The sequence below is a fragment of the Mangifera indica genome, chromosome 1 (assembly GCF_011075055.1).
Source record: "Mangifera indica cultivar Alphonso chromosome 1, CATAS_Mindica_2.1, whole genome shotgun sequence".
In the NCBI taxonomy this organism is placed as follows: Eukaryota; Viridiplantae; Streptophyta; class Magnoliopsida; order Sapindales; family Anacardiaceae; genus Mangifera; species Mangifera indica.
The window spans coordinates 9,355,100-9,370,975 of NC_058137.1; the positions used below are offsets into that span (position 1 = coordinate 9,355,100).

At 30.4% G+C, this 15,876-nt stretch overlaps 2 protein-coding genes across 2 annotated transcripts; both read right to left on the minus strand.

Moving 5' to 3' along the window:
- Positions 1-1,058: 1,058 nt before the first annotated feature.
- LOC123229657 (bifunctional aspartate aminotransferase and glutamate/aspartate-prephenate aminotransferase-like) lies at positions 1,059-5,097 on the minus strand. Its single transcript, XM_044655579.1, has 10 exons — positions 4,844-5,097; positions 4,205-4,418; positions 3,812-3,905; positions 3,609-3,712; positions 2,581-2,829; positions 2,383-2,496; positions 2,175-2,258; positions 1,838-2,008; positions 1,600-1,713; positions 1,059-1,411 (listed from the first exon to the last, which is right to left on the minus strand). Exons 1-10 carry the CDS (start codon positions 4,987-4,989, stop codon positions 1,271-1,273), a joined length of 1,431 nt encoding a protein of 476 aa, XP_044511514.1. The 5' UTR covers positions 4,990-5,097; the 3' UTR covers positions 1,059-1,270.
- Positions 5,098-8,849: 3,752 nt separating this feature from the next.
- LOC123208897 (trafficking protein particle complex subunit 12-like) lies at positions 8,850-10,239 on the minus strand. Its single transcript, XM_044626532.1, has 2 exons — positions 10,175-10,239; positions 8,850-10,085 (listed from the first exon to the last, which is right to left on the minus strand). Exon 2 carries the CDS (start codon positions 10,033-10,035, stop codon positions 8,917-8,919), a length of 1,119 nt encoding a protein of 372 aa, XP_044482467.1. The 5' UTR covers positions 10,036-10,085; positions 10,175-10,239; the 3' UTR covers positions 8,850-8,916.
- Between the last annotated feature and the right edge of the window lie 5,637 nt (positions 10,240-15,876).

The window sequence follows — 15,876 nt, forward strand, 5'->3', positions numbered from 1 at the left end:
GAGCTACTTGGGCAGTCTGCTTTGTAACCACCTACCGCCTTACCGGTCCAGGGCCATGCAAACAACGTTGCCGTATGGATGAGGCATTTACACGTCACAACATCCAGCCACCTTTTCAAATAAATTATTTTTTATAATTTTCATTTAAATTAATGTCCTATCGACTCAAATTAGGACTTTAATTTTTCTAATCAAATTTCTTACCTCGATGCAAGAATATTTAAACTAGGTGTCATTCTTAGACACCAATTTAAAAATTATTAAAATTAAATTTAAAAATACCCAACAACCATGGAAGAATACAGAAGATATTAATTATTTTATCCAACTTTTTTTTTTTTATATATAAATAACTATTTTTTTTAATTATACATATATATATATATAACCAAAGATGTAAAAAATCTAAAATATTCTTTGAAATTCAAACTCACCCAACCAAGTCTTTCTTTTCTTGTACAATAGTTAAGCACACCCCACTAATTTTGTGCTTTAATATCTGATAAAATTTAAAAGATTTATGGGGGGATATTCAAATTTTATTATAATAAGCTTTATTTCTAATTTTAAATTAAGATTATATATAAGTTTTAGTTAGAATGCTCACAGACGAGGTGAAATTGCTAATTTCAATGCTATAACTGCTATGATGGTTAGATGTGTCATTAAAAATTCTACTCACTACCTTCTGCAGGTGCGCGGACTCGAACAATAATATGTCAACTTCTGGATTCACGGTTTATTGGGCTGATATTTTCTTGTTTTAGTGAAGATGTGAATAAGAGAATGTATAAAAAAAAAACAGTGTTCAGACTTGGTCGGCCGGCCAAGCCACATCACATCAGCATCGACATCCTGTTGAAGGAAATTATGTATCATATATAATAATAAGGTTAATATCACTCATATTTTAAGAGAGATTGCAAAAGGGACTGTTGATATGGAAGATCTAAGCATTCTTAATTTCTCAACAAACCAACTCACTCCAATACCAAATGAAATTGCTCTGATTCACTGCCCTGTTACTGATGACAAAGCAAGCAAGAAGAAACAATTTGAAAACATTATATAAAATTTAACATATTTTATTACCAGACCGGCCAAACAATTGTTCTTTCATCAATGTATACATAAGCCACTGCCCAGGGAAGGAAAAAAAAAAAACCTACTTTACAAGCCTACATTATTTGAAAATAATCATTAACAATTACACATCTTGAATTCCATCAAGTACAAGAATGGTAACCTTTTGCATTAGTGTTCATCTTTGTTAAACAGGGACTGCAGGCCTAAGCACGGCAAGTGCTTTCTTAATTCTCTCCATGGCAGCTTGTATGGTGGCGAGGGATGCAGCATAGGAGATGCGGATACAATTGTTATCCCCAAATGCATCTCCCGGGACCAACGCAACCTATAAATCAACAACCGTAGGCAGATTACAGGAAGAAGATGAATAAAAACTAGACAGAATATTAAGAAACTATTAATACTTCATATATTTATTTTAATTGAATATTGTGTTTTGGAACAAAAATCCCTGTCCTGGAATCACTTTTGGAAGGTTGAGAGGAAACTATGAAGCAACCGCACAATTAATACCTGAAAATGGTCTAACAAATATCGACAGAGAGACTCAGAATTTTCAATTTTCCCAAAACCCTTGGCCTCTGATCCATAATAAGAACTGACATCAATGAAGAGATAGAAAGCTCCCTGCAAGCAGCCAGTGAGAATTAAAAAGAAAAATATAGCAAGTGAAGAGAACAAAAACAAATGATAATTAGCATAGGTAAGAAAACCAGACTCCAACAATTGAAAGTATATCAGAGGCTAGTACCTGAGGTTCTGATATTTTAACCCCATCCAGTTCTCCAAAGCTTTTGACCAAGAAATCACGCCGCTCCCTGAAAGCTTTAACCATAGTGGAGCCAGTCTCCCCACCTGCATAGCCCAAACCTAATGCAGCAACTCCTGCTTTTTGAGATATGCTACAGGCACCCGAAGTAAACTACAGTGACATACACACAGAAATAAAAACTTTAGACTCATAATTCACAAAGTAAAACATAAATTATTTTTTATATTTGTAAGAAATAAATATGTCAAAAACAGAAAATGCAATGCGGTAGTTTAACAGAAAATTACGAATGTAGATTAGTGCAGATGTAACATACCTGACTCTGGAGCTTATTACAAGCAGCAATAAAGTGCTTAGGGCCGGCAATGTATCCAAGTCGCCAACCGGTCATTGCAAAGGCCTAGAAATGTTATATTCATGTGTAAACCCCCGGAGTAAAAGCAACTACTTGATTCAATCAATGAGAAGGCAATGAACATTTAAGGTTTAGCACCAAAAATTGCAATGGATCACAATTGATATACCTTAGAAAACCCATTAACAGTCAAAGTCCTTTCTTGCATGCCCGGCAAAGACGCAAAGCTTGTATGAGTTGCTGGTGAATAAATTATGTGTTCATATATTTCATCAGACAGCACCTGCCAGACGAGGCAAAAAATGTTGACCAGTCAAATCTTGGTAAAGAGCACAAACTAAAGAGTTCAGGTTCAGTCAGATTATACCAGAAGCCTGGGATGTTTAGCAACAATCTTTGCAATCTCTTCAAGCAAATTCTTGGGGTAAACAGATCCTGTTGGGTTGGATGGAGAACATAGAATCAAAAGTCTTGACTTCTCAGTTAGCTTTGATTCAAGAAGTTTTGGATCCAAGAGAAAATTTTCAGAAATTTTTGTTGGCAGAATCACAGGTGTTGCATGAGCTATCCTTGCCATTTCTGGGTAACTAACATAAAATGGACCTGGAATTATTACCTGCAGAAGGAAAGAGAGAATACTCATTAACTATGTGATCTACCTGCAATTACAAATGATATACATCTAAAAAGAAGAAACCAATAACAGAGGCCTCATTGGCATGCTGAGTAAAATCCTACAGGATAATTTTTGCCTTTCCTAACCTGGCATAAATGAGGCATCAGTAATTATCATTTGAAAGAGCAGGTGTGGACCGATACTTGCCAACCATTACATTAAATTCCATGTGTTTTTTATTTTCAGTACATCATAAGCTATATTTGATCTAAAGTTTACCAAATCTAAACCAAAAGCACTCTAAAAATGGAGTATAGTCCAACAGATTAATGTGTGCAAGGTTATTTTTCATATGATCTGAAGTTACAGGGAAAGCACATAATGCAGGATATGTATTCCTAAACTCTGACCACCAAGAGGCTTAAAAAAGTTCACTATTTCAATGCTCTAAATCGTCACAAAGCTAGAACACCTATACTTAGGCCAAAATCATTACAAATCATTGATTTTCTATCACAACCTTTTGATCTACACTTATCAGACTTGCAAGGTCTCGTGAGTAAACCTAAATCACAAATCATAAATTGGCACAAGTTTGAGGTACTATAGTAATTATAGCATTTTTTTTTTTTTGTCTATTTCTCCTAAGAAAGACTACTACACTTAATTTCAGAAAGATAGCAATAAATTTACCGAAATCATAGCCGCCAACTTGGTTTAATCAAAGAGAAAACCAAATAGCTAAATAAGAACCATTTAGTATATTCACAAAATCTCACCTCGTCTCCTGGGGAACAAACAGCAAGGAGTGCCTGAAGGGTGCTCTGTTTGGCTCCATTGCTAACCAAGATTTGATCAGGTGCATATGATAACCCATTCTCCTCTATCGTGGCCAAAATAAATAAATAGATAAATAACTAATTTTCTAAACTCGTCACACAACTACAAACCACACATAGTATAAAACCAACAGCCAACTAACCTTTTAGCTTATGACAAATTGCTGAACGAAGTTCCAAAGTACCTGCATTTGGAGTGTATCTTGTGTAACCTTCATGAATTGCAGTTATCGCAGCCTAGAATATTCATAAAACAAATTCAGGTAAATCGCAAGCATACCCATCACTAGAAAAACTAAGAATAAACTCTCCCCCATAAGAAATCCATAAAATCTATCCCTTTTTTGTATTTATTGATTATTATTTCGAAAATAAGAAAATGCAAGCTGAGCCCCTCCTCAAATTATTATAAGCAAGATACAATCCTAACCAACTTAACTACCTCACACCAATCATATAATCTATCAAAATTACACCAAATATCCACAATCTAATTGCGATAAAATCAAAACTAATAACAAGAAGAAAAAATTTACCTCTGCTATAGCAGCTGGGGTATCAAAATCAGGCTCACCTGCAGCCAAACGAATAACGGGTATACCAGCTTGAGCAAGCGCAGTGGCCTGGTCTGTTATGGCCACAGTCTTTGAAGGCTTAACTGCGTTAACTGTAGGACTCAAAGAGATGTCAACTTGCATTTCTGCATTGCAAGCCCGTACATTCCTCAATATTCTACTACTCTCTACGCCTCTATCATTCACAGAACCAAAAACCCAGTTTATGTTTTGCACCTTTTTTAATCAAAATGTCAACTTATATATATATACATACATATATATGTGTGTGTGTGTGTGTGTGTGTGTGTGTGTGTGTGTGTGTGCATGTATGCATGTATGTATGTATGTATAACCACTTTCTTGAAGACAAAGGTGGCTTCCCACTTTGCCTAAAGGCGCGTGTTAGAAAATACACTTCTCAAAAATACATTAAGCCAATCTTTAATTTTATTATCCTCCAAGCCTAAAAAATAAAAGGTTGCTTCCTGTTTGAAAATTTTCCAAGGTTCTATCAGCTACAAAAACCCAAATCCCGCTTAAGTTGGACATGCTGATCAATGTAAACACAAACTTTGAAAAAAAAAATCTGAACTCAGACAAAAAAAAAAAAAAAGGTACCCAGAAAGAGACAAATTGTGCTTCAACTGTGAGGGGAAAGAGACGGATCGAGAGCTCGTCAAAAGCTTAAATTTTTCCGGGCGGGAGTGAGCTGAATCTGAGACTAAGCTGGTAGAGGAATGAAATGAGCGAAGAGAATTGGCCATTAAAGAAATTTTGGTTTGATAAACAGAAAAAAGTGAAGTAGTTTCTTGTTCCGTTTAAGCAAAACAGAGGAGGGAATGGTGGGAAAATACGAAGAGGAGTCGTTATAGTTGGCGCTGGTAGGAAATTTGGGGGAAGACTGGATGTGGATTAGTATATTTGTAGTGTGATTAAGGGGCCTACTGAGGAATATTTTAAGGGATGAGATTAAGAGTTGGAAGGAGTTGTATGATAGATAGAGATCGGACAGTGAAGGGAGTTAATCAAAGGTAGTGGACAGGTCAATAGAAGTAGGCGATTAGAAATTAATTTTTCTTTTTAAAGATGGTAGGTAAGAGCTATAAAACCTACTTAACATTTGAATGCGTTATATAATATAACAAAGTTATATGTATTTATTTTAAATATATAAATATAATATTATAAAATTAAATAATTTTAAATTAAAAATAAAATATCACTTAATTATATAATAATACATATAAATATATATATATTTAAAATAAATATATAATAATATATTTTTATATTTAACGTTAATGATAAACCCCTCTCATATGTAATTTAAAAATAAAAAATTTTGGGGTATAAAACCATTATTAAGATTTTTATATTAAATAAATAAAAAAATATTTTTTATAAATTTATAATTCATAATAATATAAAATTGAACCTTTCATTTTAAAATTAACTTGCCAAAGTCAAACATTTTAAAGAATTTTTAATAATTTAAATATAATAAAAAATGAATCACTTTCAAACTAACATGTTGAAACTTATAAAAAGAAAATATTTGCTTGAAGAAGCTCCTCGGGCGGTTCGTTTTGCCAACTAACCACCTACCGCCATGGCTGTCCAGGGTCATACAAAACGTTGCCGTCTGGATAAGGCAATTACAAGTTCTAACATCCCTCCTATTCAAATAAAAAAGTTTAATAATTTCCTCTTAAATTGATATTCAACTGACTCAATCCGTATCTTATCTTACGATATGATATATTATAGATAAGAAATAATACACATCATAAATGTATCGTTTAATACGATACAGTAAATGTATCATACAATACAATGCATATTCATATATAAAATGATACACTTATTTAGAGAAAATGATAATACATTAAAAATGTATATAAAAATTTTTTAAATGCTAAAGATGTTCTCAATTATAATATTTTATTAACAATTTATTATTTTAATTTTTAAAAGGTATATCATAGAATATGATATATAATAAAATAAATTAAGTTTCTAATATATGATATAATACATGATTCAACTACTATAATTTAAATATTTTAAAATCATTTATATATATATATATATATAATATATATTATATTATATATATATATATATATAAAATAAAATCAATTGAATTGTAGTTTGCTAAAACATAATATAGATTTGTAAAATAAATATAAAATATATATATATATACACAATATGTATATGCAGAAAATGATTAAATAAATGTAAAAAAAGTAAGTTGTACACCTAATTACTTATTATAATATTTTCTCAAATATATATATATATATATATATATATATATATATATATATATATGTTATATAAAAATACGATTTATGGTTTGGTTTAGTTTGAAAATCTTTCAAACAACAACCCGAATTGAAAAAAGCAGTTTGAAAAACTTTAACTCAAACCAAACCATTTTACAAATCAAACCATAATTTTTAAATAAATAAATTTAATTTTATAATTTGAACCAAATTATATACACTCCTAAATTACACAATAAGGACTTTAATTTTTTCAATCAAATAGCTTCCTCCGATCTCCAATTCAAACCCTTTAAAAATTATTAAAATTAAAATAAAACATGCATCCCTATATCAAATAGCTCGATTTGGTCCCATAATACGATGATGAATCCCTTTAGCAAAGAAATAGAAACTCTAATCTTAATTAGCCACTAAATAAAGAATGAATAGAGGCAAAGTCTGATCTCATCAACCAATAAAAGGTTCGCAGTTTGCTTCAAACTTTGAAAATTTGGAAGGAGAAACACAACTTGAAGACATTATAACCAACAACCATGGAAAAGTTCAAATAGATAGATGAGTAAATATTTCTGAAACAAGGATTTTTTTTTTTTTTTTACATTTCACATTAATTTAGTTTAAATATTTAGACATTTTCTACGAGAATTGGTAAAATATGTTTTCTTGTGTTGTTCTATATGTTAAATGATGTTTAATTCTAGCCCCCAGCTCTCCCACCTACCCACCAAATGGGGACACTCAACCTATCCTAGGAAGCTGAAAATAATGCTGAAAAAGCATAAAAAAACACACATATGATGAATTGAGCGGAAAAAGAAAATGGTGAACTCCTGATCAACTAGAGGAACATATTATTTATCAACAAATCTCTGTGTTCCCATTTTTAAGTATACAATTTGACACACAGATGATTTGTTATTATATGATTAGATGAATTTAACATTCAATTACATGATAACACATTATCTGTGTATTCAATTGTATACTTAAAAGTGTACACACATAGCATCACTCATTATTTACAGCATATAATGCCAGATTTATAACACTGCAGGCAAAGTTAGGATGAAATAGGACCTATGAATGTATAAAAATGGTATTCTGCATTACAAGAAAAGCATTACCAAAACATCACCGGACCTGTATCATTGCAAAAGCCAGCAAATAAAAAAACATATTGTCAATATGAACTAATCTAATTTGATGTGTGCCCAGTCTAATAGATTAACATTACAATCCATATCCTTCACCAAGTATATGCAGTTCTACCACCAATCAATAATATTAATGATTCAATTACAGTTCATACAATGAGAAATGGAATTAACTTCTATCCTAACCAGCAAATATTCAAGTTAAACAAACTATTTGTTCAATGTCAGTCAAACTAGTATCTGAAAGAGCAAAATGAGTTACTTTTAAACCATCCTTAATAAACAATTTAGGACAAAAAACATCATTGACGAAAGAATTAGCATATACTCCAGGAATGTCATCTCAATAACAGTCAATCAGAATTAGCTTGACTCGATATCTACTTGAGTCCGACTTGTTCTAGATCCAGGTAGACTTGAATGAATACTACATGCATTATGGAAAGCTTGAACAGACTCATACTGCATATGATGAAATCATCCCATCCATTATTAATTAGACAAATGAAATGTGTATTCAATCAACAGTTATATATATACATGAAATGTCAATTGAGCGCTAGAATAGGAATTTCAAGAGCTTGAAACCTGCAAAGAGTACTATCTCATCTCTCAACAAAGAATTCAAACTTAATAAAAACCGCATGTGCAACAATACAAGTTTGCGGAAACTCTTCCTAAATACAGAAAGATTATCTCATCTATGATGCCAACACAAGAGTCAACTTACCACATAAACCTGTTTCTTCTATCAATCCAGTATGAATCTCCCCATACACAACAATGGACTTGTTTAAATGGTAAGGGAATTATATCACAATCACATATACATGCATTATCTGATTATCAAATTTTAGCACAAACCCATTCCACACATGGATTACAAGATGAGAATCAACACACAACATAAAACATAATTTTTAATCACACAAGACATATAACAAAGAACAGTAAGTTTCAAAATCAGGATGACTCAAATAAATCTTATATGCCTCAAAGGAAAAGTCATGCAAACTCATCCTATATATCATAAAATCATTACAGACATTACTACATAGGCTTGAGAAATAAAAAATAATATAACACGTGAATTAGACTGCAATCACAAATTTATGTAATGTCAATTCACCAACAAATTGCAACAATTTCTCAATTAACCTATATGTATTATCCAAAATCTCCACAAATTTACCTGCATTTCATTAAAAAAAAAAATCATCTCATTGATTATTACAAACCTATAGCTTCAAATCCTTGTGCACGAGGAATCAAAATCATCTGGAGCAACCCTAGCAATCCAATTACTTAAGGTCCGCTTGATATCTGAGTGATTTACATAAGCCAATTCATACATACTACACAAATTCACCACCACAGTTTCATTCAGTGCCACCGTGGGCACTCTTTCAAGTGCATTCTCCAGCACCTTAATCCCATCAGATAAATCCCTCAAATACATCAAACACAAAGCCTTGTTATTCACCGCCACCACGTCACTGTCATTCCTCTCTATACACTCCTCATACTCCCTCACTGCTGACACATAATCCTTTCCGATCAAATATACCAACACCTTGTTCCGGTTCACAAGATTCCTCAACTCAACATCACCATCACCATCACCATCACCATCATCACTCTTCTTCGACTTCAACATTTCCTCAACTCTATTAAACGACGTCGTAGCACCCTCCAAATCCCCAATCTGCATCTGAATGTACCCTAATTTGGAGACCAACACAGGGTCAAAATCGGCAGAATCTTTTAACAACTCTCGAATCAGATTCAAACACACCCCAAACTCTTTCCCACTCAAATGATAACCGATCAAACAATTGACCACAATAACTTCCCGTTTCCTCCACATACTCGCCGACAAATCCAATTTCTCGTCGATTTTTTGTCTCAATTTCTCGCGGATGAAATCTAGAAGGAGATAAAGCCGATCGAGACCTTCCTGCCGGTTTGACATCTTAAGCAGGAGAACCGCGTGGAGCCACCGGAGGGAGAAGGGAACCATTGATCCGCTCCGGTTCGGGTAGGCGTGCGGGTAGGATTCGTACTGGTAACTGGAGCTGTTGAAATCTTCAAGTGAGTCGAGCTCCTGGGCGGCGTCATCGAAACGACGTAGTTTCATCAAAGCGAGGGCATTGTAAGAGAGGTAGGTGAGGTGGTGGTGAGGGAGAGTGAGAAGAGAGAAGGAGCGGGCGCGTGAGACTTTGTCGAGAATCGATCGCCACGAGCCGCGCGTGGCCAGATCTTGAAGGGAGGAGAGTTCGGGGGCTAGGTCATTTAGGGATCCGAAGGCGTTGGTGAGTGGATCGGTAACACGGGTCGGGGTTTGGGTTTGATCGGAGTCCTCCATGGCGTTGAATTGGCGTGGGATTCGAAATTGAGGAAGGTGATGGCGGGTTTTGTAAAAGGAAGTGAAACGGTGCGTTTTATGACAGGCTTGGGCTTGGCCTTTCAGTGAACTTAGAAAAAAACCCTAATGGATCGGGTTTGGTGAAATGTAGTATTGGTCAAGTTGTTGACTTTAGATCGGGGTGACAAAAAATGCCCAATAAAATTTAATAGTACAAGCATTCTATCGAAAAGATATTATTAGATAATACTGGGCTTAATCCACTAATAACAGGTTGCTTTGACCCATATCTAATATGATAATTATTTTACTAAATTGTCCATGATAGTTATTGGGGAAAACGATAATTTTTTATCTAAGTTTTAGTTTAAATTCAAAATTATACCCATAACACATAAAAAACTTAAACACTTACCCATGAGCTAATTGTCATCCAAATTTTCAGTTAGATGTAAAGGTAAAATTATCATTTTATTCATAAACTTGAAAACTTAAAAAATTTATATTATTTCCTCCCTTTAGTTTAGAAAAATCACATTTATCTCTCATGATTAAACTTTGAAAAATTCACTTTTTCCCCTTTTCCAAGTTTCATCTCTAGTTGCTTAGGGAACCAATTGACAATAAAAAATAAACAAACGTCTTCTCTAATGAAAGACAACATTTTATTGTCCAGATCTAAACGATGAAGCATCATTCATATTGAAAAGACTCAACGAAAGATGATGAAACGACATCCTTCCTCGTCGCTTATGGATGACACAAATTGTCCTTCATCAAGTCTTCCAGACAATGAAAGACGATGCTTCATCGTTATATCTGGACGACTGTCCTTTATTATCTTTCATAGTCGGATCTGGAAGATAGACGAAAAACATCGGTCATCAGTCGGAATGATGGTGGTTGGAGAAGGAAACAAACTTTAGGGGTGAAATCTAAACTTTTCAAGCTTTGAGAATTAGTTCAAGTATTAGTTTTTAAAACCTTGAGGGAAAATGATATAAATTTTAAAGTTTTAGAGTTTATAAGTAAAATAACGATTTTATTATACAAATTTGGATGACAATTAGTTCATAGATGGGTTGTCATACTTATAAGACCTATTAATTTAGATATTAATAACAACGTGGATTATATTACTGGTTATTTTGAATTATAAGTAAAACCTGCTTAATTTAATACAAATTAATTACAAAAGACATAAATAAAAGAAAAAAGTTTGATAATTTCTTTCTCACTTATAGATTTATTTATAGGCTGGAGGATTTATTCCCATCCAAATTTTACTTTTTTTCTCAAGTTTTTCACTTATTATTTTTCAAAAGTTCAAATATCCATCTATAGGCTTCTATAGTTAATTAAATCCATTATTTTTAAAGATAAAATTATTATTTAACTAGTTATATTTAAAAAATAAAATTTTATCTCATTTCTCCTCCTAAACACTAAAACCTAATAATTTCTCCCCAAACTAAAGTTTTAAAATATTACATTTCTACCCTCTTAGGGTTTTAATTTTTCAATGATTTTTTTTGGCGAATAATTACGTTCTTTAGCACTCTCTTAACAAAGTCTCTTCCTCTCTAGTGTGTCATGAGATGGCTAAGAAAGAGAGACGACATCAAAGAGAGAGAGATTTTGTTGAGAGAGTGCTGAAGAAGGTAGTCGTTTACTGGAAAAACTCACTTAAAAATTAAAACTCTAAGGGGGGGGGGGGGAATGTAACTTTTTAAAACTTTTAATAGAAAAAATAAGATAAAATTTTATTTTTTAATATAACTGGTTAAATAATAATTTTACTCTTAAAGCAATATATTTAGTTAATTTTAACAGTTTATAAATTAGTATTTAGATATTTTTAAAGATAATGGGCATGAATTTAGAAAAAGAGCAAATTTTGAGTGAGAATAAATTGTTTTGGCCTTAATTTCATAATTTCAGTCTTAAGGATATAATGAAGCTATTTGGCAACGAGTCAAAACATTAATAATATACAAGTTTGCAAATCCTCACACCTAAAACGTGCTAAGTTTGAGGATTCAATTAAGCAATCAAATAAAGAGTTCAACTAAATATTTCTGACTTGCATATAAATGCAAAATGTCTTCTTCATGTTTGGTCAATTTTTATTTTTTATATAAATTTTTTTATATTTTCTAAAAATATTTATATTGTGTTAGCATACAACCTAACAGCTTCCAATCTACCACGATTGTAGATAGAATATATAAAAGGATAAGAAGCCATATATTATAATTATTTTCAAGGCAAAAAATATTTTTGTTATGAAACAAAATATTCAGACATAAGGGTGGCTGTTGGGCATTAGCCAAACAACAACCTCAAACTTAAAAAAAAAAAAAAAAAAAATTATGATTTTGGCCTCCATATGTACGAGAATATACAAATTAAAATTTTTAATTTTTAATGAGTCTTGTGAATATTTCCCATGAATTGCTTCATCCTATCATTAAGTTTTAGGTCCTAAAATAAATAATAAGAAGACAATTTAATAACTCAAAAATGTATAAATATTTTCTCTATTTCAGAAACCGCAAGGGAAATTTTTATTTTTCTATACCATACGTGGTCAAATTTTGATACGAGACCTTAAGTAGAAGAAAAGTTTTTTCTAGGCCTCTCTTTTTGATTTAGAAATAACCAAACAAAAACTTTTAAAAAACTAATGAATTATTTCACAAAGTAAGAAATTAAGCAGGAAAAGTATTTTATATATTTTAATAAAATATTCTTCAATAAAACAATTAGCTGATTAATGAAAGTAAAAGTACCTAATTAACCTTGGTTAGCTTGATCTTCTGAATCATCTATGTGAAATGAATGGCCCTACCCCTGTTTGTGATTAAAGGATCATTGTTTCATATTTATAATAAACTTTTGTTTGATGTAGTACAAAGCAAAGTACATTAACAAAAATATATACATTTTGTGTAGTACAACTTCAGGGTTTCTAAAAATAGCCACAAGGACTATTTTATTAATAATATTAAAAAATATAAAATTAATTATTTTTTTTCTTTATAATTTTAAAAAGTTAACAATTTTATCTATGCTTTAAGGAGTTTAACTTTCAAAAGTAATATTTTTTCTCCTAAAATTTAAGAATTATATTTTAAACGTTTTTCAGCCACCATCTCTGGCAACCGACAACAATATTTCAATCCACTATCTTATCGACCACCAAATCTTCACTGTTCGATGGAAGAAGAGGTAACAAAGATGCGTCTTTGTCGATTCCAGACAAATCGACAAAGATGCATCGGTTCATTTGAATAGATGAAAATTGCTCATCTTTGTCAATTCTTCTGGAATCGATGAAGACCCTTGTTTTCATCAATTCATCTAGAATTGACGAAAACTTGCTGATTTCATAAGAATCAACGAAGTCGATGAAGACGATTCTTCATCGAATCAACAAAGATGCATCTTTGGTGCATCATTTGGAAGCTTCAGAGGTAGCCGGTAAGATGGTGGGTTGAAGCTCTTTCTTCGGTGGTAGAAGATAGTAGTCAGAGAGATTTTAAAAAATAAACCCTAGGTTTTAGGGGAAAAATGTTATTTTTGAAAGTTAAAAAACTTTATACGAAGATGAATTTGTTAGTTTTTAAAATTGTGAGGGGAAAACATAATAAATTATATATATTTTTAATATTATTAATGAAATAACAATTTTACCTTTACATTTTTTAATAGAAGTTACCCTATGAGTCGGATTTCTGACTTTTCAAACTCTATAAGTATGACTTTGAAAATACATTAAAACTTTTTGGAGGAAGGGGGGTGAATAGTCATTTGGCGCTAAATATATGACCAATTAATTGAAATGGGAAATTAATAACAACAAAATTATATTTATATATTATGTTATTAGATAATTTTAAATTAAAGATAAAATATCACTTACTCTTATAATGATATATCCAAATTATGTACAAAAAATATGTACACATAGTATTACTCAATTAATATTGTCAAATGAATTATTTAAAACAGGAAAAAAATTTACAATTTTTTATATAAAAAAGTTGGAATGAAAAATAATTTTTAATGTTTACTAACATTAATACATATTAAGTGATATCAATAACAATACAAATATGTGTATCCATTTTGGATATATAAATATGTACACACTTATATGTGACATCATATAATTTATTGATTTTGAATTAAAAATAAAATAATACCAAATTATATGATAACACATATAAGTATGTACATATTTATGTACCTAAAAAAGGTATACATAATACTACTCTATCAATAAACGAAGCTCATATTTAGAAAAAAAAAAAAGGTCAAAACACAATTTCCCGCCCAAGGTTTACTAAAACGACAAACTTCTATCCATTAAGTTTGAAAAAAATTAAATACTCATCCATGAAGTGTTTTTGTTAATAAAATCTGTTAGATGTAAGAATTCAATAGTCATTGTACTTAGTATTCAATAATCTAATTTTAAAATTATTTATAATTAAAAAAATACTATTTTATAAATTGTAAAATAAAAAATTAATGTGTCATTCCAAAATGTAAAATTGAAACGTATTTAATGTAATATATTATTCAATATTAAATTAATAGTAAAAAATTGATTGTGTAAATTTGTTTAGATAATGTAAGTAAATGTAAAATTAACACGTGAAAGGTGGAATTGTCATTTAACATATAATAAAAAATATATTTAAATAGGATAATCAACAATTTAGAATTCACTTACCCAAAAAAAAAAAAAACAATTTAGAATTCTCATTTGGATTGTATTGCATATTTTATACCTTAATATTAAATATTTAATAACTAATATTTTTCAAATTTCTTGTTGGATTAATGAATGATTTTTAAATGAATTTGATGAAATTTAGAAATAATAAAATAAATTAGTAAACTAATTTTGTATTTACTTTAAATATATGGATTAATTTTTTATATAAAAGGTAATTTTGTAAATCCAATAAACCAAAGTATAAATATATAATTTAAATGTATATTAATTTATGATTTTTTTTGGTTATTATCAGTAATTTATTTAAAAACTAACTAAAAATACCAACAAAAATAATTTTAACAATTCATTCATTCTTATTTAGATTTTTTAAACTTAACAAGTAGAGATTTATCATTTTAACAAACCTTGAATGAAAAATAATTTTTTGGCTTTAAAAAAAAAAAAAACATAAGAAACGTGCATTATTATACCTTTTTAAAGGGGGATATTTTATAATAATAATAATGGTGAATAATTATACAAAAATTTCAAAGAATAATAATAATTCAAACATTGAATTTAAGTAGAATTAGAAGGAGTTGACACTAACAAGGCAATAGAAACACAATAATTTTATTTTGAATTTTGTATCCATGTTTATGGCATGTAAAAATTTAAAGTTAGGTGGACTGTAAGTAGTTATTAAGGTTGAATTAAAAAAATTTGAAGTTTTAGATATGTAGTATAAAAATGGTTGCTTATTAAGATTTAATATCTTATAAAGAGAGCTGGTTATGGTTGATATCACATCCATGAACATACTGAACTTACTCTTTTAATCATCAATATTAAGATGTAAAAGTATCTGTTTATCACTTTATTGTATATTTTTTTTCATTTTTCATGATGATTTCCTCTTCAAATATAATAATATATAATATGAAAATACGTTATCAATAATAATAAATTGGGTATTTAATTAAAGTTTAAACGTGCAACATGTGCATGGGATGAAATTCCAGGGAGACATATCTTGGTTTCAACATTAATTTATTGCAAATTGGCATCGTTGGATTGACTCTTGCTCAAGTTTTCGTTTCTATATAATGAAC